At 36.4% G+C, this 22,089-nt stretch overlaps 2 protein-coding genes across 2 annotated transcripts; one reads left to right on the top strand and one right to left on the bottom strand.

Moving 5' to 3' along the window:
• Positions 1 to 1,059: 1,059 nt before the first annotated feature.
• Positions 1,060 to 4,164, bottom strand: LOC308691835 (fibroblast growth factor 4A-like; the record flags this gene model as incomplete). The annotated part of the gene is made up of 4 exons (XM_081367398.1): positions 1,060 to 1,248; positions 1,446 to 1,549; positions 1,666 to 1,800; positions 3,972 to 4,164. The coding sequence occupies 4 exons, from the start codon at positions 4,162 to 4,164 to the stop codon at positions 1,060 to 1,062; spliced, it is 621 nt and encodes a 206-aa protein (XP_081223524.1).
• Positions 4,165 to 5,632: 1,468 nt separating this feature from the next.
• On the top strand, positions 5,633 to 21,878 carry pdxka (pyridoxal (pyridoxine, vitamin B6) kinase a). The gene is made up of 11 exons (XM_081367522.1): positions 5,633 to 6,169; positions 6,365 to 6,419; positions 12,576 to 12,680; positions 13,306 to 13,389; positions 15,027 to 15,061; positions 15,194 to 15,279; positions 15,518 to 15,563; positions 16,899 to 17,010; positions 17,934 to 18,070; positions 20,844 to 20,910; positions 21,072 to 21,878. Exons 1-11 carry the CDS (start codon positions 6,089 to 6,091, stop codon positions 21,182 to 21,184), a joined length of 921 nt encoding a protein of 306 aa, XP_081223648.1. The 5' UTR covers positions 5,633 to 6,088; the 3' UTR covers positions 21,185 to 21,878.
• The last annotated feature ends 211 nt before the right edge of the window (positions 21,879 to 22,089 follow it).

Genomic DNA, 22,089 nt, shown 5'->3' with positions numbered 1-22,089 from the left:
TGCAATTCGCAACCTCACCACTAGATGCCGCTAAAATTACTCAGTGCACCTTAATACCAAAAAAAAAAAAAAAAAAAAAAAAAAAAAAACCAACAACCTTGAATTGATGTGTTAATAATGCATGATACCCGTGTAGGGGGAATTTACGCTTGTTTCTATATCAGCATTAGGTGTGTTTTTGGAGCTGTTGTCATTGGAGAACCTTTTGGGAGTCTAGCCTGATTTTCAACCTATTTACCTGTCATGTCTTATTCAGTAAGGAGTCCATTCAGCCTTTGAAGATTTTGTTTCTTTTTCTTTTTGCAAATTCCAACATTCACTGTCAGCATGTTTGCATCTCTTTTATTTGGAGTTCAGAACTTTCTGGCACATCAGGTTTATTCTTACAATGATATAATGAGGCCTTCACACACACAGCAGTAAAGTACACATCATACAAATCATACATGTCAATTCACAGAACACCCTGTCTGTATCAGTTTTGTTCTTGTTTTAAACAAAAGCTAAATAAAAAATATATAAAAGTTAATATAAAATATTAATAAATAATAATAGTATATAAATATAAAACACTATCATGTATTTAGATCTCATTTACACATTAGATAGACAAATAAATAAATACATAAATATTTACACATTCATTATATTCAAAATCACATTTTCATAATAAAGATGTCACATTCACAGGTCATTTACAATTTAAACGTTTTAAATAAAATAAAAACTTTTTTTTTTTTTTTTGGTATTTTAAAAATAAATGATGGTTGTGCATAATTTATAGACTGCTTTTACCTTTCACCAAACGGGTTCTATGACATTATAAGCTTGGGGCGACATTTTAAAATAATTATTGTTGACAGAATACACTAAACCGCTAACCCTTAACACACAAGCCTGGTCACAGAATTAGTCCAGCCCTGAAAACTTCAACCACAAGCACTGGTGTTTACAAACCTATTTAGGTGCTGTCACAGCTAATGTCTCACAAATACTTTCACATGTTTTAAGTGTTGATGTAGAAGCTGGCAAGTTAGATATGATGTGTCAAATGAGAGTTTAGCGAGATGAGGGTTTGCGAGGAAGAAAGTGTGTGTAGGCCTGGTGGCGGCCTACCCTGTTACCTTTCCTCAGCTTCCCTTGCTGGGACAGAGCAAGGAAAAACCCTGTGTGCCTCAGAGAGGAGTATGTGTTGTAGTGATTTTCTTCCATGCGCTCTTTAAACAGGCATTCATTTGAGAACTTCTTCTACAACAAAGAAGAGATTTAAATGTTAATGTATGCCTTTGCAAACGCTTCATTATTTCAGGATGCACTTGAAAGGAATCGTGATTATACCTTTCAAATAGCTTAAACTACTATTATCTCTTGTAGACATAAGAGTTAAATATGATTATGAGACATTTTATGCTTTGCCATCAAGTTTCCATGATTTAATTTCTCACCGTTCCATGCGCAATTCCTTCCTGATTCATGCACAAATACAGCTCACTCTTCACACCACGGATACCCACTATACCCGGCCTCATAGCAAACACTCTCAGCAAGCCTAAAAGACAAACAGAAAATGAAGAAAAACTTCAAGAAGAAATGGGTGCAATATAAAGAAGATAACTCTGTGTAGAATGAAAAATCTTCCTCTGAGGGTTATCATATAAATCATACTGTACTCAGAAGGCTCATGAACGCCCCACACACTCCCGTTCGCCAGGATCTGTAGGTGAAAACCAATCCCAACACGGCAATACAGGAGCTGATGTGTGAAGAGACCTCGAGCTGGATTAGACTCGTCCGCGGCTGCTGGGATATTCAAAGAGCAAAAGTATTTACATCTCAAATCAGCTGAAACTCAGAGAGTGACATTTACAGTTAAAGGTTCATCAGGCTGCTGAAGGGGTGTATTTTGTGATACTTTATTTTCTTTTTATTTATTTGTATATGTTTGTTATCTTAATTTGAATATGTCATACACTGAGGATCAACGAAGTAGAAAAAGGTAGAAAAAGTTTCTACTTTTACCGGTAGAAAAAGAACGGTAATGATTACATGCAAATCATTTTGTACAAATAACTCCCCTGCCAACACACACAGCTCATATATAATCAGTAGGCTATGCGTCAGAGATCTGTCCTTGTGTGTTTGATTGCTGTCAGCTAGACAGGATCTGAGGCATACTGAAGATCCTGTCCATGAATTACGCAGACTGAATTTGCCACTGTAACACGTCATTTCTGTCTTCGAGTTAATCAGTATGATTTCAGCTTGATTCAGCTCTGCTTCAAGGTTGTGCGTTCAGAGATGCTCTTCTGCAGACTTCGGTTGTATCGAGTGGTTATTTGAGTTGCTTTTAAAGGAGAACTCCGGTCAATTTTAACATTGAGCTCATTTTTTTGTACATTGTTTACATCCTGTTTTCGGTTGAAGTCCAAAGTAGTCGATTGCCGAGTTCACGCGCATAGGTTTAGTTACCTATGATCACGCGCGTGAACTCGGCAATCGATTACTTTGGACTTCAACCGAAAACAGGATGTAAACACAGGTATTTGCGCTGGCTTAAATAACATCATTTTTATTCATATCTTTCACATCTACTGCAGTTAGATTCACTCGTGTTCACTCTGAAGGAATCACTCACATTTTCTGTGCACTTGTAATGAAACATCAAGGATGTTAAGAGGCTAAAAGCAGGTTTAGTACTTGCCCCATTGAAGTCAACACTGTGCAAATTTTAAAAATAGAATAACTCGGTGTAAGCAACACCGATTTTTGTCGTTGTTCTCTGTATTGACAGCACTCCAAATGTACAAAAAAATTAGCTCAATGTTAAAATTGACCGGAGTTCTCCTTTAAATCAGTTGGAACCAGTCTGGCCATTCTCCTCTGACCTCTAACATCAACAAGACATTTTCACTGGCGCTCACTGGATATTTTTCTCTTTTTCGGACCATTCTCAGATGTTTGCGCATGAAAATCTTAGTAGATCAGCAGTTCCTGAAATAGACCAGCCCATCAACCATGCCACATTCAAAGTCACTTAAATCACCTTTCTTCCCCATTCAGTTTGAACTTCAGCAGATCGTCTTGACCATGTCTACAAGCCTAAATTGAGTTGCTGCAATGCGATTGGCTGATTAGATATTTGCATTAATGAGTATGTGCAGTGACTGTATATGTTATGCATCCTCTGCACAATATGAGAGTTTCTGTATATGCACTGAATACCTGGACGACTTTCTGCATTTTCCAATTTGTGCAACAATGTAGCATATTGTTTACTGTCAATTTTGTGTTACCAACTTAAAAATACAGTGCGTACTACACAGTATTCAGTTAGTAAGATAGAATTCCATTTTATGCAATGTTGATTATAAATATGTTGATTATGGAGTAAAATACATGATGTATCACCTGTAAATAAAGCATTTAAATGATGACAGAACTTTCATTTTTAAGTGAACTATTCCTTTAACATTAATAATTGTCCAGTAAAACAAATGGAAAAGTCCAAGGGCCTTGGAGTCAAAAAGTTTGAGAACCACTGCGGTATTACTGTATGTCACATGACACTTTATTTTGTGTCATAAATAATGTGTGTGAGTGTACAGGCCAGGCATCCCAGTCCTTCATGATTTTTTTATTACAAATAGCAGACTAAGAGTAGGCCATCTTTATGATACTTTTTATAATAATAACCTTCAACACAGAGCTGCACAGATGGCATATGTGTTCTGACAGCTGAACAATGGACAGCTGCACACTAGACTTCCTTACATGCATGTCAGTATATAACAAGATCAGTTGCTTAAAAACAGAACAAATGTACCGGTTCTTCTTTCAGACAAGTAGAAATATCCAAAATAGACACCTTTTATCTATTCGCATTTCTAGACTTCCATTACAATATATATCTTTACAGGCCATTTTCTCAAAATGTGTTTTTTTTTTCTCATGCACTAAGCCAGAGATCTTACCTTTCTCTCTCCTCTTTGCATCCCTCATTGAGAGCAGCCACATGTGTCTCAAGCGGCCCGCCTGATCACCTGACAAATGGGTTTCTTCATCTGTGCAGTTGCAGCTTACACAAAATGACAATATAACTAATATAAAGCATAAAAGCATGCAATGGAAATCCATGACAAGGGCATCAGGTCCACAAATACCCATATGGCCTCCAGGTGAAGCGCTCTGACATGCTGTCAGCTTGCAGTGGCACCTGTGATAGCGTCTCTGAGGCCCAGTTTCCTTCCTGAAATCACCAGTGGCTGACTGCTGATATATAGAGCCTCTTCCGATGTGAAGCTAGATGAACATTGTGTCCTCCAGTCAGTGTAAACATACTTCACTACAGGGTCAGTGTGCCTCCACTCATCCTATCTCCATCCTTTAAACATATATCTTCTGCTCTGATACCTTCACTAAATGAACAAACCCACGCAGATACACTTTTGCGTATGTGTACATGACTACATAAGAAAATCTTCTGCATTATCACTAGTGATATCTTCTCATTCATGCATTGTGATGTTGTCACACATGAAGTGTTTTAATTGTATGAAGGCCCTCAAGGGATGAGGCCTCAGTTTGGTCTCCATTTAAGATATTGATGACTTTAACTTTATTAGCATGCGGGTCCAGGAATAATAATGCAAATGTCTTTACTGTATGGATGGACTGATATACCATAATCGAAAAAAAAAGTGTAGTTTAAGACAAAGGAAACAGCAACAGATTACATTGAGTTAACAGTGCTTCTTGTGTGGGACTATGGAATGTCTTTGTCCACTGGATTGTGAGATTAATGTGTGATGATGCTTCCAATAAGACAAGATTAAAGTGGATGATGATAAGTCAGTTTCTTTGTTTATGAATCGGAGGCCTCAGACAGCAGGTTCTGACGTATGTGCCCTATGTTCTCTGAAAGCACAAAATGTCTAAATCATTGGGAAGAAAATGATATGCCTCATATCTCAGGTTGTGTCAATATTAGCTCTGACCATTTGCTATTATCATGGAAAGCGGACGCTGCGGGATTGTGTAGTTTTGTGGGAACTTGGTTTTTGCTGTACTACAAAGTTACAAAGTCATCAAAGAGATGTCTGTCATTTTCACTGGAAGCTCCATTTATGATATTTTGATTAAAAATGACTCTGTCAAAAATGTAAAAAAAAAATTAAAACATAAACATGAATGATTCGTTCACAATGAGATCTGTAACTTGCATTTGGAAAATAGACAGGTGAATTTTCATTTCATGCAAACTTTTATAAAATGTTTATAAATCAAAAACCACAGAAACTCAACACTTTAACTTAGCCAACAAATTGACTATTCATGACTGAACAGCTCTAGTCTGTGACTGTGAGTGATAATAGGCTACTTTGCAATGTTTTTATTTTCAAATATGGCTTATTTTGGAATGGATAATAAAAATTATAAAAGGTTTTGATACTAAGTGTGTTTGTTTTGAATTCATTTGAGTTGTATGCAATTATTCTCTTCATGTAGATTGTAGTGTGACCAACTTATTTCAAACTCACACTGAAGAAGTGAAAGTGTGCCGATTCTTAAATTCATAATTCTGGTCAACCCTATCACTGACTTATTTATTAGATACATGCTCTGACGTTTATTTAGTCTATTAAAAGCGTGATCATGCATCGTCGTTGCAAAGCAAATAGCACAAAGTAACTTTATTAAACCTTTTTAAAGCAGTGCTTTAAACCTGCATTAACATTAACCAGAGAGGCTTTAATGATCTTGAAAGGCTGACATTCTTTTTTTTATTTTTTTTTACACTGAGTCTGACAATCTTACTTTGACGCGATTGGTCCAATTCTAGTCAACGCTCTGAGAGGTGCGAGCTTTTAGGTGTCCTCGGCAGTCGCCTGAAAGAAAAGAAGAAGCGGAAAGCCTCCATTCATATGCACTGCGCAGTAAAAGCTGTTGAATGTCTGTCTTTACTGAAGTGTGCTTTTGTTGTATCTACTACGGTTGATCGCTTTCTCTTCTCAAGGGTATTGTGACATTTTAATGAGAATATTAAAAGCTAGCAGTGTTTTGATTTAAGCTAACGTCATAAGCATAAAGCATGGACTGCAGAGTTCTGTCAGTTCAAAGTCATGTTGTCAGAGGATATGTGGGAAACAAATCTGCATCGTTTCCTTTGCAGGTAAGAAGCAGTAGCTTTCGCAGTGCATTAGATGCCTGCAGCGACATGTACAGTTTTAACGTAGTTGTAATGCAACTAATTTGCAAGCTCATTTGCATCCACAGCCATTACAACAATAAAAACTGCCTTAGTTTCCCACTACAATGCATGTCAGTATGTAAAAGATGTTGTCGTAACCTGTCATTGCTGTAATAGGTGCTGGGCTTTGAAGTGGACACTATAAACTCTGTGCAGTTCTCCAATCACACAGGTAAATAACTGCTGCTTCCATTAAAGCAAAAGAAGGACAGACCAAATGCTAAGACATTCTGAAGTTTATTTTTCAGTTTAAGTTTTAGCTCAAATTATATGTTAATGACAAATTATGATTAAAGACGTGTATAAAATAGTTTACGGTTAATAATAGATTGTCACAATGCAGGACTCTGCTGAAATGTCATGAAATGTCATGTCAACAACCCAATCACTGTTGCATTGTTCCCATCAAATCATTACGCAATCACGGCTAAAGTTCAAATTAGTTGTTCAGAACTGATTTTGATGAAGCATTACTAATTACTCCTCTTGGCCAGCTTTGTTGCAGATAGGGTTTAAAATTCTGAAAGTAGTATAGGCCTATACTTTATTTAGTTTATAGTTCTGCTTTTATATACTGTATATATATATATATATATATATATATATATGATTGTTAAATCATATATAAAAGGTTTGCCAAAGCACGCCACGATTTAATATGTTAATGTTTAAAAGAAAGAGTAAGGAAATGTAATCAATTATATCTGGGTGAGTTTATCTTGGTACTGTTTCACCTTCTTGGTGTGGAAATGCTTTCATCATGTCACTGGTTAAAGCTCAGCTTTTGTGTTTCACAGCATGTGGCAGTATTATTTTCCTTTCAGTGAAGCAAAGCTCAGTATGATATTTCCCCCAGCTTTTTTCCAGTTATGTTATCTGTACGCAGATATGCAAAACAGGTGGTGGTTTGCTACTTTTTTAATCTTGATTTAAAGGTACCACACAACCAGTACTTGAAAAAACTAAAGTACCTAAAACTAAATAAACCATACAAACAATGTACTGTCAGTTTGTGCATTAGTGGTGGGGATTTTTCATCTGCTCTTATTGCAGATTATATTGTTACACCAGTAGGGGGCAACAAGAGATTTTTTTAATAAGTGAGACTATTGCTGTGTCTCAATTTGCCTACTTATATTACGCCCTAAAAGTATGTACTCTTTTTGTGAAGAAAAAGTAGATACTTTTGAGTGTGTAACAAAAAGTAGACAAGCTTTGGGACATACTATCACGTCATACAATTGCGTCTTTAATGGATGCTCTCTGTCCCATCTTGTCACAATAAACCGTCCTGTCAAATATCTTGTCACAGTTAAAATCCTCCACATTTCATTTCATCTTATTTCCTACCGTATAGGATTTTTTAGTATAGTACCCTTTTATTTTTTTTATCAGATTAAACTTTATCAGACTCTTTATCCAAACTTCTCACCGTTGGTCGCGCATATCCACCATGTTTTGTTTTGTAGTTTTTTAACACTTTTTACTCGTGTTTGTAGTTCCTCCTCCAAAGCGCAATGAGTTGTGGGCAATATTAGCCTTTATAGTGAGCACGGATTCACACTTCGAAAATCCAGTGGAAATAGTAGACCATCCAGGGACTTCTGACATACACTTTTTAACATTCTATGCTCTGGGACACACTTATTTCAGTCTCACATACTGTTTAGGATGGATAGTATGGACATTGAGATACAGGGTGTGAATCATTCATTCAACTGATTCATTCAATATACTGATTCAAGAAAGTTTTTTACATTTACAATTTAAAGGGATAGTTTGTCCAAAAATTTAATTTATTACTCTCTCTCATGTCGTTCCAAACACACAAGACTTTCATTTTATCTTCAGGGCACAAATTAAGAACTAACCCTTTAAGGGTTGTGGGGTGGTTGAGTGCTTGCAGAAGAGGTTCCTCTTGGAAGATGTGATGTTCTCAACAGTTCAGGTGGAGTTGGCGGCTCGTTCCAGCAGAGGGAAGTGGAAAGTGACTTTTCACCTAATTCTTGTTCAGTTACTTTAGCTGGAGGGGAGGGGTATTATCAAGGCTGAGTGTATGGAACAAAGAGTGTCTGTTGCTTTAAGAGAAGTGGTTAGTGGGAGAGGGATCCAGAGACCACCGAGAGGAAGTGTGTAGGAGAGAGATAGCAGGGGTAAAAGGAGACCGGAGGAGCTTGTCACTGTTTTTATAGTTAGATTTTGAATCATTTATTCAGCTGAATTTATTCAAAAGTAACTGATATTTTTTATATGTCATTGAATTATTCAATTAACCAAGTTTTTTTTCGAAACACTTATTCGTTCAATAACGATAGTTGATTCATTAATAATAACTCATTCAATCCATTATAGTCTGTGACAGATATGAGGGAAAGGTGTGGAGCTTAATCCCTGCACCACTGAAATCCACTCATTCATTCATTAACTAGGTCAGTGAATTGGTCATTTCAAATAAGGGTAAACAGAAAAGAGGGCATTGAATGGTTTAAAAGAGTTAAAACCGGTCTACAATTCGTCTGCACTTTGTTTTTTTTCTCAGAGTAGTAACTTTTTATTGCTATGATCCTTTATCATGTTCCTAGATATCCTTTTGACATTTTAACATGTTTGCATGTTTGCTTTGATTATGTAGCCAATTCTTTTGAGGGTGTGTTGCTATGGGTTTAAAAGGGCTTTCTCATGCTCTGGTGGCTCATGCTGTTCAACATTTGTTCCACCCTGTGACATTTTAGTTTGTGAGCAGGAATCTAAATCAGTCCTCCCACAATTCAGGGTTACGCTCTCACACCTAATTTCTCACATAGTGCATTTAAGCCTTCTCTTTTTTCCCCAAAGTCACAGAGATATCTGGTATTTTGTACATTAATTTGTCTTCAGAGTTAAATGTCGTGAGAATGAAGCAAAAAAAATACTATCGTTACTAATCCCCTTGTTAAGTGACTCGTGGGATATGACTAAGTTTGAACACTGCGGTATTGAAATCAGTCACTCAATGGGTCATTCAGAAATGTTAAGAAAAGTAAAAGAGAGTTCATTGTAGAGCATTCAGATTCAGAATCACATGATAGTATCATATGAAGAAGATTGCCCTAAAGAGAAACAGAACTCTATTTTGGTGATTGGATCGGAAACAGGACAGCTATGCATGTAAAATAAAATGTTGTGCATTGTTGCACTGATGAAGTGATCACTAGTCTCACATTTATTCATGTTCTTATAGTTACAAGTACACAGATGTCCTAAACTATTCCATCATGACATCTTCACCAATTTCACCGAAGTAAAATTAAACATAATAATCGCATGAGAAGTCAGCCATTCCAGTGAGAAATCAATGAATCAATTGAGAAATGTATAAATGAATGTAAACATAATGCTAAATAGACAAATTAATTAGTTTATAATTCATTTAATGCAATTAATGTAGAAACTATGGGTAGTGTAGTAATGTTTAATATGGAGTAGCTTTTTTAATTTGCTGCATTTTTATATAATTATGTGATTTTAATGTAATTTTTCTTTGTGTCAAATAAATCACTTAATTTATAGGGCTTAATTTATAGGGCTTATTATTGGACCTCAAGGTGCATGTATGTACCTTTTTGAGGGTCAAAAAGCATTAAAACGTACATATATGTACCGTTTCTTTTAAAAGTTATTGTACAATATTGTACCCTTGAGAGTACAGCCCCAGTGACAAGCCATTGTACCCCTAAAGGTACAATTATATACTTTATTGAGAGTGAAGGCAAAATGTGGACCATCAAACTTGGAAAATAAAATCCTTGGTAAATGATGGCGATTTGTTGATTGAAAAGCCTTCTGACTGTATCAGAAGCAATGTTTCTCCTGTTTGTCAGCACTGTTTCCCTCTGGTGCTCTTCGCGTGTCGGTCAAAAATGGCAGATTTTTTATTTTATTTCAATGAAATGAATGTTCTATATTTTAGTTCGATAATGTTTTTTATTTAATATTTTGTATTTTTAGGTTATTTTATGGTACAAAATAATATTTACGCTGTGTTTATAATCCATTTATTCACTTTTTGAGCATAGACCTGAAAATGAAATGTCCAACTTAAACTGTCGTAAATCTTGAATGCTTTAGAGCACAGACTTGAGTTTTGATCTCTTTTTCAAGACGACACTTGGCAGATTATTGCTGAAGTGAAAAAAGTTGCAAAAATAAAATAGATAATATATATTTTTATATGAAATATATATTTTCAAAAACATGTTTTACTCTAAAACTGTAAGAATTTGAGGCTGATATCTCAAAAAAATTAGCTTTCAGTAAGATTTTGTTTGGTCGCAGTACCAACAGTTTTCACTAGATGAAATTCATCTCCCATTAATTTCCAATGCGGTAATTTTTGACGTTAGGAGCACAAGTGTGACAATTTTTTTCAGGACCATTTAACCTTTAATCGTGTCCATGATTTTTTTTTGGGGGTGTTCACATGGCAAGTGCCAAAACCTTTACCAAGTTTCGTTCCATTCCGATGAAGAAAAAAAAACAAATGTAACATTTTTCAGCCAAAAATGACCGAAGAACACCAGGGGGTTAAACTAGTTTAAATCACAGAGACATTTGTGTTCTTTGCTGAATTCAAGGGCTTCTCACTGGATCTCACAGCACTGTTTAGAGGTCGCGTGACTGAGACCAATCAGCGAGTAAACGGATCTGCTCTAGTAAGATCGCGCTGCTCTGCCGTTTGAACTTTGAGCCGAGCGGATTAAAGGGGCACTATGCAGCTTTCTGTTTTTGTCAAACAGCGACCCCTAGAGTCGCTGTGGAGTACTTGTATTTAATGTTACTGTCGTAAATAGCACTCGCGCAGAGCCGTCTCTGCACTCACGGCCCGATCCCTTCCGCCCTCTATACCGGTACCTGTTCAATAGGATGGAAGCTGTAACGAGTGGAAATAAGGTGTGGCCCCTTTAAGAGCTGCGCGCGCCCTGTTGAACTGTCGTCGGCAGTCTGTGTTGTATCATGTGCACCTCGAACACCCGTATGCGGGTTATTTCAGTTTGATGCTCATTCTTATCCTACTTTTGTTTATCAAGTAAAGATGTGGATGGTAGAACGGGTGACAGACAGTTACACAAGTTCGACTGGGGAATAAAGTGCAAGTTGTGAGATGCCAATCACCTCCGTGAGACTGTCTGGCTCTCGGTAATAACTTCATCTGTGAGGTATCCCTATTTCTCCTCCTGACAGAACGCGTTACAAAGCGTCGGACATCGAACAGGCACAGATAACCTCTGAAGATGTCTACTAGTCCATCAACAAGAACGATATTTACTCGAGTCTGACTCCTTGCTCGGTCAGTCTGCCGTTTCCTTTCTTTCGTCCTCCGACAAAGCTTTCCTAGCTTTGTGTGCAGTGCCGTAAAGCAATTTGTTATATCGCGAGACCTGATATCACGCGATACTTCCTGACGCGACCCGCCGTCCCAAAGTTGCAAGGGTGGTTTTTCCGCTCACAGACGCTCGGGGGATGCGCGACGACCACCATTCAACCCGAAACAAGTCATATAACTATTCCAATGACTCCGAAGCTGTTCGGTTAAGGTAAAAAAGTTACTTAGTGCACCTTTAATGGTCCTTGTGGCACGGTTTAAATGAGTAGCGCTGTTTCGTTTTGCTTTTGAAGCATAAACATTATATCGAACATTTATTAAACTCTTGTAATCGTTTTATCGAGGAAAATTATATCGCAATAATTATCGTTATCGTTTTATCGCCTAGCCCTATTTCCACGTGACGTTGTAACGGTCAGGTAGTCTGAACAAGTTCGGAGCTCTCAAAAAAATTCAGTGTTTACAAGTTGTAATTACGAGTTCTACAAGTATGTGAATCTATAATTTTATAATTCACAATCTCATAGTTATGGTAGTCCAGACAGGACGTGAACCTTATATTCAGGGGTTCACATAACTGGTGCACATGCATGGTAAAAATAAACGATGCGCACCAGAAAACGTGGAGGGAAGCAATAATTTTGGGGACAGGGACAAGTTTACTTACTGAGTAGGATTTTTCCTCCATCTCTGGTAAGATAGCAATCATGATGATAAATGTGTTCATTAATTATTAGGGGTGCAACGGATCACAGTTGATCCGTGATCCGTACGGTATTGGTCGGTGCATGAGGTCTTTAAGTGACAGCGGACTAATATTCCTGCTGTTGTCTGTGTCATTAATATTTATAAAATAACATATGGCACAGCATCTCGTACCTTATTACTAAAGCATTAATTTCAGTTATATATGACACAGGCTAGGCTACTTGAATTATGCCTATAAAAAAGTCTTTTTCTTGCCAGGATATGAGCACTGGAAAGGGCAAGTGATGACTGCGGACGAATTACATGTCCTGTACGAGGGGATCAAGCTCAACAACGTGAACCATTACGACTATGTGCTCACAGGTACAGGTCTTTCCTCCTGTTATTGTGTCTGCTGGTATTTAATAACTGATGTACATTATTCAAGTACTGTCAGACTGGTTTAAATGGGATTATGTATGTCCAGACTCATTAAAAGTACATAACTTGGTTTATAACTGTAATTACATTCATGATTATGTCTAGGTCTAGGGATGCAGCAGAAGTGCATGTTAAATGCATTTTTAATTGGTCTGCTGCAGTTTTATTTCATTTATATTTGTTGTTGTATAAAATCAATTACTTATTATTCATCAATTATATTCATATTTACTTATTTTTTTGTATTTATCCATTTGACCATAATTTATTGCCTAATTGTTTATTTCTCACTTGATCTATTGATTTCTCAAATGACTGAGGGCCACAAATGGACCCCTATACTACAATGTTCATGCCATTTCAGATAAAGATTTGCCAGGCAAACTTTTTCCAGTCTGTATTTGTTTGTTTTGTAGACAAAACAAAAACAGACTGGAAAAAGTTTGTGAACGTCCTGTTTTTAAATGACTTAAAAGTATCCAATCAGAAATGCTTCTTTCCTGTCAGTTATTTTAGGAAGGATTGGGCAAATGAGCAAATAAATATTACTTTTTTTTCTTTCTTTCAGGGTACTCTAGGGATGATTCCTTTTTGGAAACGGTGGTCAACATTGTACAGGAGCTGAAGAGGGCAAACCCAAGCCTGGTGTATGGTGTGTATGTTAGGGCTGTAGGGTCGCAAACGATTATTTTGGTAATCGAGTAATCGGTCGATTATTTTGATGATTAATCGAGTAATCAGATTTTTTTTTGTGTGGTAATAAAAATAGACCTAAGGTGAATAAGAGCTTTTAAAATGACTTAAAATTAGGGCTGCACGATTAATCGTATTTTTATCGCGATATCTGCTTTTCTCTATGAATAATCATTGCGATATTGGCCTGCGTGTTATTTATCCTGAAAACTCTTCTTTTTTTTTTTCTTTTTTTTCCGATATCCTGCACTGATGATAACTCCCCACTAGCTTTGATTTTTGTGGTTGCCAGAGCTTAAATCCTGCAAAAAGAGCTTTTCTCTTACATTTTCTGGTGTTTTACTTAAACTGTGCAATCTGGCAACCCTGTGCTTGTGCTCTCTCTTCACTGCGGAAAAGCACTGATGATCTGAAAACAAATCTGCTTAAATGAAATTGTCATACAGTCAGTCTGTGTTTCTTCACAAGCCGCTTGTGTTGTTTGTGTGACTTAAAGTTTGACCAGTTTTCATGATGTGAATCAGTTGAAAACAACATTGTCACTGACAGTTTTTGGTGTACCAACGAGTATAGTATAGCAGTGTGAACGGAGCCGCTCTGAGACACGTAACCTGTACGCATGTAAATAATTAAAGCTTATATATAGGCTATTAAACCTGCAGCGCATATATTTGTTTAATTGAATCACAGCCTTTGTGAATTCACAATAGCTCTATGCTATATGATTTTTAAACGGATACATAACGCAGCCTTAGAAAACGGGCTAATAATGCGGTTCATGGATTCTCGTCTGTTGAATGCGCCACTTCCGGTAGTTTGCCGGGTAATCGACACTTAAAAATCGAATACTTAAATTTAATCGAGGAAACGTGACAGCCCTAGTGTATATAATAAAGTTTATTTGTTAACATTAGTTAAGATGAACTAACAATGAACAATACTTTTACAGTATTTTTCAATCTTAGTGTTAATTTCAACATTTACTAATATGTTTTTAAAATCAAAGATTTGTCTTTTAACATTAGCACTGTGAACCAACATGAACAAACAATAAACCATTGTATTTTTATTAACAAACATTAACAAAGAAGAATAAGTGCTGTAAAATTATATTGCTCATTGTTAGTTCATGTAAGGTAATAAATTTCTAGTTCAGTCATGAAACTCTAGATTGGTGCAGACTGATAGGCCCTTTACATGCAGTTGGCTAGCAATCACATCATTTACTACATGGCATGGCACACACTGAGTGGCCTCTACAGCCAATTACTGTAGATTACTTTCCTAACATTTAAATAGTCTGGTTCAGTGTTCATTGTACGCTTGTCCTGCATCAGAGTTCATCTGAAACCCTCCACCTCCCACAGATCCTCCTGTCTAGATCTGCTACTGGATTCACGTATATTTATGTAGCAGCAGCAGCAGATCTTACATGCTCACATTAGTGTGTCTGTGTATCCTTGGCAGTAGCAAGTTCGTACAGCAGTTAATAGATTATAAAGTTAATATAGCTCACTCATTAGAATATCATTGCTCACTGACATGTGTTACACAGTGTATTATGTTCATTGCTGTTTTTTTTTCCTGCCTACCAAGTGTGTGATCCAGTGCTGGGTGATAATGGGGCTATGGTAAGCATATATGTATATACAAAATAAATCCATACAATTTTTGCATTGTACCTAGTCAAAAATGGAACCCCTTATTTAGCAAGTTGTGGTTAAAGTTTCTAAATAGCTAATCACTTCCTGTTTTATTTCAAGTATGTTCCTGAGAACCTGGTGCCCATCTACAGGGACAAAGTAGTGCCAGCCGCTGACATAATCACTCCCAATCAGTTTGAAGCAGAGTAAGTCTTCTGTTATGCTGATTTATTGTGTATGTGTGTAGAAATCAATGGCCCTAATGTGTACTCCTAGATGCTGTGGTCTGAGCACCTGCTATCAGTATGCATCACATGGGTCTCTTGTGACCATTGCGAAAGGCAAATAGCAGTTGCAGTTTGTTTCATTCCACACTTTATTCATGGGTGTGTGTCATGATGAACAACACGTGTAAATATTTTATATAATTTTTTTCCCTCACAGACTCCTCACTGGTAGAAGCATAAGTTCAGAAAAAGATGCCGTTGAAGTGAGTTTCTATCAGCTGTTCTCTTTACGAAGCGGTTAGTTCTGCTCATCTAATCTAAATTTGCCTAGTGTCTTCTTTAGAATGCTGTTTTTTTATCTTATAACAGTGCTGGGATCTGTATCTCTACTGTTGTACTGTATCTGCTGTTGCCACGCACAGCTTTGTTACAGTCACTGTAATATACAGTAATGACATTGCTTAAAGGAATATTTATCCTTCCAGCATTTATGGCGTAATTTTTGTTTACCACAAAAACCAATCAAACAAAAAGAAAGGTCATGATTACAATAAAAGTGAAATGTGGCCAATTTTTAGAGTATTTGAAAACTAAAAAAAAAAGAAGAAATTATTTAAAAAGTTTATAAAAAACAATTTTGTTCAAATTTGTTTTATCGTAAAATTTTGCGGGCAAAAAAAGTATGTTTTTTGTTGTCAATAGTGTAGCCGTTGTATAACTTTTAGATGTGCAGCTCACATAGAAGTCACTTTTAAAACAAGCAGCGCAGCAAATTCACGTGACCAACTTGAAAATGAGCGAAACCTGCTTACGAACTTTTTTCGCCCGCACACGAAACTCCAGATCACACAGATTCGTATTCAAACGACTAGATTTCGCCCGCAAAATATCTTCTTGTCATTTTTACGGTCATTTTAGTGATTTCTTTTTTCTACAAAAATCACGTGAACATGCATATTGTTTATGTGGCTATACTATTTAAACATCTATGTTTCCATGCACATTTTGAAGTATTGCATCAAAAAAACGAGTAATGGAAACGACAAATTTCGGTGGGGAAAAACCCCTTAATTTTCAAACACGTTTTTATGCACAGCACAGTTGAGGTGGTTTTTGACTTGTGTGAAAAAGAGTTAATGCGAATAATGGGAGGTGGAAGCGCATTTACCGAATAAATTCTGACGTAGCGAACATTAAATCCACGTGACTAATCGGCTGTTTCTGCTGATGGTGTTTTATTTACTGTTGGTTACTAGGTTACTAATACCATCGTCATCCACTCGAACAACTTGATGGAAACGCACCTAATTCACATTTGTTTGTTTTTGTTTTCTTCCCTTTTGGATGGAAACCCAGCTAATGAGTATTTTAACATTTAGAGATTGGCACCATTAACTTTCATTTATAAATGCCTCACTGTAATCCAGATTTATGCTTTTTAAAGAACAGGAGAAAATTAAATGGATATAATTTTTTTGCGGTATAGCAACATTATGCCACAATTGGGCTTAACTTGTAATAACTGTAGCTGTAATGAATGGAACTCAAACTACAGACCCTACTGAAACGGAAAGTGTAACTGTTGTCTTGTATTTCAGGTGATGAACCTGCTGCATTCGATGGGTCCAGACACAGTGGTCATCACCAGCTCTGACCTGCCCTCTCCTCTGGGGGATCAGTATCTGGTCGCCCTGGGGAGCCAGAAAAGAGGTGATTTTGTTTTATCGTCCCACCACACCCAGTTTGACTTAAACCCAGTGCAGTGAAACTATTATAGCTCTTGTAATGCTTGCCTCATATACCTTTCATCATCACTCATTGTCTGGGTTTAGTAAGTTGCAGTTATTCTATTTCAGAATTCAGTTGCCTCATTTTGCATGTTCAAAGGTCACGCCTGGTCTCTGTTTAAACAACTGATAGTTGTATAGTAGAACGAGTTCTTTTTAAAGCTGTTGTAAAGGTGAGGATACACAGGGCAACCTTTTAAGCAATGTAGCTGAGTGATTGTTGCTTGGGCACTTTCCCATTGAGAATGGGCAACAAATTTCTATCTGGATAATTCAGTTGACGTTGACGGCAACATTGCCCAGCAACATTGCTCAAAAAGTTGCCCTGTGTATCATCACCTTAAGAGGAAGTTAAACCCACATCTGTGATCATACTTACTATAATAAAGTTACTTACTCTATTAATGTTGCTCAGAAACCATACACAGTCAGGTCCGCCCGCCCACTATATGAAGCATTGTGAATGATGTAATAGTCAGTCTCATTATGATCATAAACTATTTCTGTATGTATGCTTGTTATAAAACAAACATAAAATATATTGTTTATATGTTTAATCAACATCTTTAAATCAATAGCTTTCTTCTTCAATTTTCATTTGATTGTCATTTGCAATGTAGTTTTCTCCCTCATTAAGTACACAGTCTTGTGCATTTGTCTTGTCTGAATTTTAGCACAAATTGAAATATTTTTAATCAAAGTTTGTAATGTTGCTATTCAACTTGTAGCTCATTCAAGAGTTATTTCAAATGCATCATTCTTAACTAGGGGTTTCTGTCAAAGGGTTGTATCCCAGTTGTGAATTTAATTATATTAATATATTATATGACATATGTTGTTTCTCAGTGAGAGCAGATGGTACCATGGTGACCCAACAGATCCGTATGGACATCCCCAGGGTAGATGCTGTGTTTGTGGGAACAGGAGACCTGTTTGCTGCGATGCTGCTAGCGTGGACACACCTCCATCCAAATGATCTGAAGGTAAACAAGATGATGGCACACTATTTATAGTTGTGTTCTCAAGAGTAAGAACAAAGCAGTTTGCTTCAGCAAATTATATACTGTGGTTACAATTTTGTCCCTTAAATTGTAAGTTTGCCAATTTTCAACCTGCTTTGTATTGTTAGAATGTCAGTAGTGTATATGTAGATGAACAATAGCTGTTTCCATCCACATATTTTATGCACATTTTGGGATATCGCATCAAAAACTGCTGGATGGAAACACCAAGATGCGCATAAATTCTCAAAATGCACATAAAAATCTTATGCGCTTGTTTGAGTCGGATACATTTTTTTATCCGCTAAGAAAACATGCGCATAAATTACGATGGAAACACATTTACCCAATAAATTCCCTCAATGCGCATAAAAAAAAAATCATGTGACTGCGTGATGAGACGGCATAACTGGACTAACCAATGGACCGGTCTCGTTACACTGCATCTGAAATTCTGTTTTGGTCATTCTGAAACGCTTAAAGTCCGTTGTCAAAGTGGTTCAGTATAATTACCTCCCAGAACTCTCTTACACGACTGCGTTCCCAAACAGCAGCATCTGCCTCCGAAAGCAAGATAACACGTTTATTGCGTTTCGTCTGCGCGCTCTGAGACGAAAGTAATTACGAATAATGCTACATATTGGGGCTTCTCCTACTTTTCTTATAGTATCACTGTAAGAAAAGTAGGAGAAGCCCCTATATATAGTAATTTTCGTAATATGCAGCAGTTTATCAGGAAGTAACGATTTTGCTGGATAGAAATTTGCTTTGTTCGTAAATGTTTTTTGCGATTTTTCTAATTTTGCGCGCAAGTTAAATTCGCAACTTTGGATGGAAACATAGCTAATGTTTACTCTTTTTCTGTTACCTGGGTTGAGAAATTCTTGTTTACTTGTCAGCAAAAGTTCGCCTGATGACACAAAAAACAACAGTGCTTTCGTGAAAAATAGAGATTGTACTTCTGCATTTTTGCATCTCGGCCCACGGATAGTCGGATCAACAGTGGGTTATTACCAAACAGTAGGTTTATCACTGAAAATTGTATCACACTTTGTCTACTCTTTATACTATGGAAGCTTGTTTCCGCCACTGAATAAAACATTTTAAAAGATAATTGCGACTTTTTATCTCACAATTGCGAGTTTACATCTCGCAATTCTGACTTTATTTCTCAGAATTGCGAGATATAAAGTCAGAATTGCATGAAATAAAGTCAGAATTCTGAGATATAAAGTCAGAATTGCGAGATATAAAGTCGCAATTGCGTCTTATAAAGTCAGAATTCTGACTTTTTTTCTCGCAATTGCGACTTTACATCACGCAATTCTGACTTTATAACACATAATTGCGAGTTTATATCTCGCAATTCTGACATCTTTTCTCAGAATTGTGAGATATAAAGTCCAATTCTAAGGGGGAAAAAAGACGGACTTTTTTTTTTTTTTACCTTAGAATAGTTTATATCTCACAATTCTGACTTTATAACACGCAATTGCAACTTTATATCATGCAATTCTGACTTTATATCTCCCAATTGCGTGATATAAAGTCAGAATTCTGAGATATAAAGTCAGAATTCTGAGATATAAAGTCAGAATTCTGAGATATAAAGTCAGAATTCTGAGATATAAAGTCAGAATTCTGAGATATAAAGTCAGAATTGCGTGATATAAAGTCGCAATTGCGAGAAAAAAAGTCAGAATTGTGACTTTATAACACGCAATTGTGACTTTATTTCATGCAATTCTGACTTTATATCTCGCAATTCCGACTTTAAAACACGCAATTCTGACTTTATATCTCGCAATTCTGAGAAATAAAGTCAGAATTGCGAGATGTAAACTCGCAATTGTGAGATAAAAAGACGCAATTATCTTCTTTTTTTTTTGTGGCGGAAACAAGCTTCCATATTATACAGCACTATAGTAAAAAGAAACACTACAACAGCTTTCTTGCCTGAATGCGATGACTTTTTGCTTCAAGCGGATGGGCAGAAGATGCTGGGAGTGGAAGAAAATGGAATGGCAGTTTTTTTCAGTTTTCACCCCACTGTTTGGCCTAAAACACTGTTTGTATTCATTCAGTTTTAAATGTTGACATCTTTCAGATTTTCATCTGCATTCCCTTCATATTTATGATTCTTTGCAGCCTTTAACCACTGCCTACAACGCTCTTTATCCTTCACTGGAAACTCGCTCCTGCTAAGCGTTTACTCTTTGAATTCTTGCACCTGGCAACAATACAAGCTTTTATTGTGACAAAGTTTGTATTTGACTCTGGTCAAGCCTATCCAATAGAAGCAGACTGGGAGTGGCTTTGGATGGCAACATGCCCAGTGCATTATGGGTGTTGATGTTTTCCAACCTATTTGGCAAAAGGGAAGCTATTTCAACCTATTTTTTTCCTAGTCATGGGAAAAAAAATGTACCTATTTTTTTCCTAGTTCATACTGGCATGCATTGTGTATGAAATGTGCTGTATAAATAAACTTGCCTTGGTCAGGAAAGACGAATTGAAAATAAATAAATAGCCTTTCTACCAAATAGGCAGCCAAGTTTTATTTGAAAGCCCATTGTGTCAGTGGTGAATTAAGCAACCCTTAAAAATACATGGCTTACTGTAAGTGTGCAAATACTTCAGGGCCACTCATGTCCTAAATAAGTGCTACTTTAAAAAAAGTGTTCAAACTTTAGGTTTTGTTGAAGTATAACTATTTTATTTATTTTTGATTTTTTTTTCCATGTGTTTTTGACAGACAGCCTGTGAAAAGACCATTTCCGTCATGCACCATGTCATTAAGAGGACAATTACTTATGCAAAAGGTAAGACCAAATGTACCAGACCAGATAATGCAAAGTGCTTCTGAGAATGTGAGTGACAACATTTGCTAGCTGAACTTTTGGGCATATTATTAGTACTCGTATTAATACTCGTGCTCTATGATGTTCATGTAACTCATCCCTTACCTTGGTTTGTCTCTCAGAGGTGGCCGGTCCTGATCGAAAGCCCAGTCCTGCTCAGCTTGAGTTGCGGATGGTCCAGAGTAAAGCAGACATTGAGGATCCTGCCATAGTTTTGAAAGCTGTTGTAATGTAGTGCTTTACTCTTACATTCTGTAGCCTACTAGACAATATGATGTACTAGACAATATGAATGTCATATGTTTAACAGCCAGAGTTTACAGTCACACTGTGGATGCTGGATGGCTCATATTTTTATGCTGTAGTGTTATAGATTATTTTATAACTACAATAATGCTCTTAGAATTCAAACTGTGACTTCTGGTACCTCATAGTGCATTAATGCAGGAAGTGCGTCCAAAAACTAACATGTGACCATAATGTTATGATGTTCTCATTCCAGCCATAATGTGCATGTGACTATCCATCCATTATTAGTATTTTACTTTAATCTGATTATGCATGTGTCCGTCTGAATTAAGCATTTATAATGATTTATTTACATTAAGAAAATGTATTTAACATATCAGTGTTATGTCTAACTTTTGATTTGATTCAGTCTGTGTTATACTTAAACATCAATTGATCCTTTAGTCCTATTATTTCATCAGAATGATTGTACAAGCCCAGTCAGGCCAAGTTTGAGAAAAATGTCTATTAAAATATATAATAAAAAGGAATTGTTTATATACTAAGAAAGTGCCTTGAAATGCTGCTGTAGTAGATATTAAACTAAACATTTATTCATCTTTGTAATGATCAGCAATTATTTCTATGACAACTAACATATTTTGACCATACTGTAATAAATCTTTCTAATTTTTATGCATCCTTTGTATTCAGGAATTTCATTTTAAATGTATTTCAGTGATTGCGGTGCAGTAAGTGACATTTTACTATAGGGATTTATAGTGTACTGTAAATTTATATACAGATTTATATATAACATTCATTTGATTTTCATAATTTTTTTTATTATTATTTACATAAAAACAAAAACATCAGCTATGTCCCTTTCCAGAACTAACTTCAGACAGAATA

Source organism: Scardinius erythrophthalmus (assembly GCF_964197995.2).
Source record: "Scardinius erythrophthalmus genome assembly, chromosome: 6".
Classification (NCBI taxonomy): Eukaryota; Metazoa; Chordata; class Actinopteri; order Cypriniformes; family Leuciscidae; genus Scardinius; species Scardinius erythrophthalmus.
Note: the sequence above shows the minus strand (reverse complement) of the source record. Positions and strands in the feature narration are given on the sequence as shown.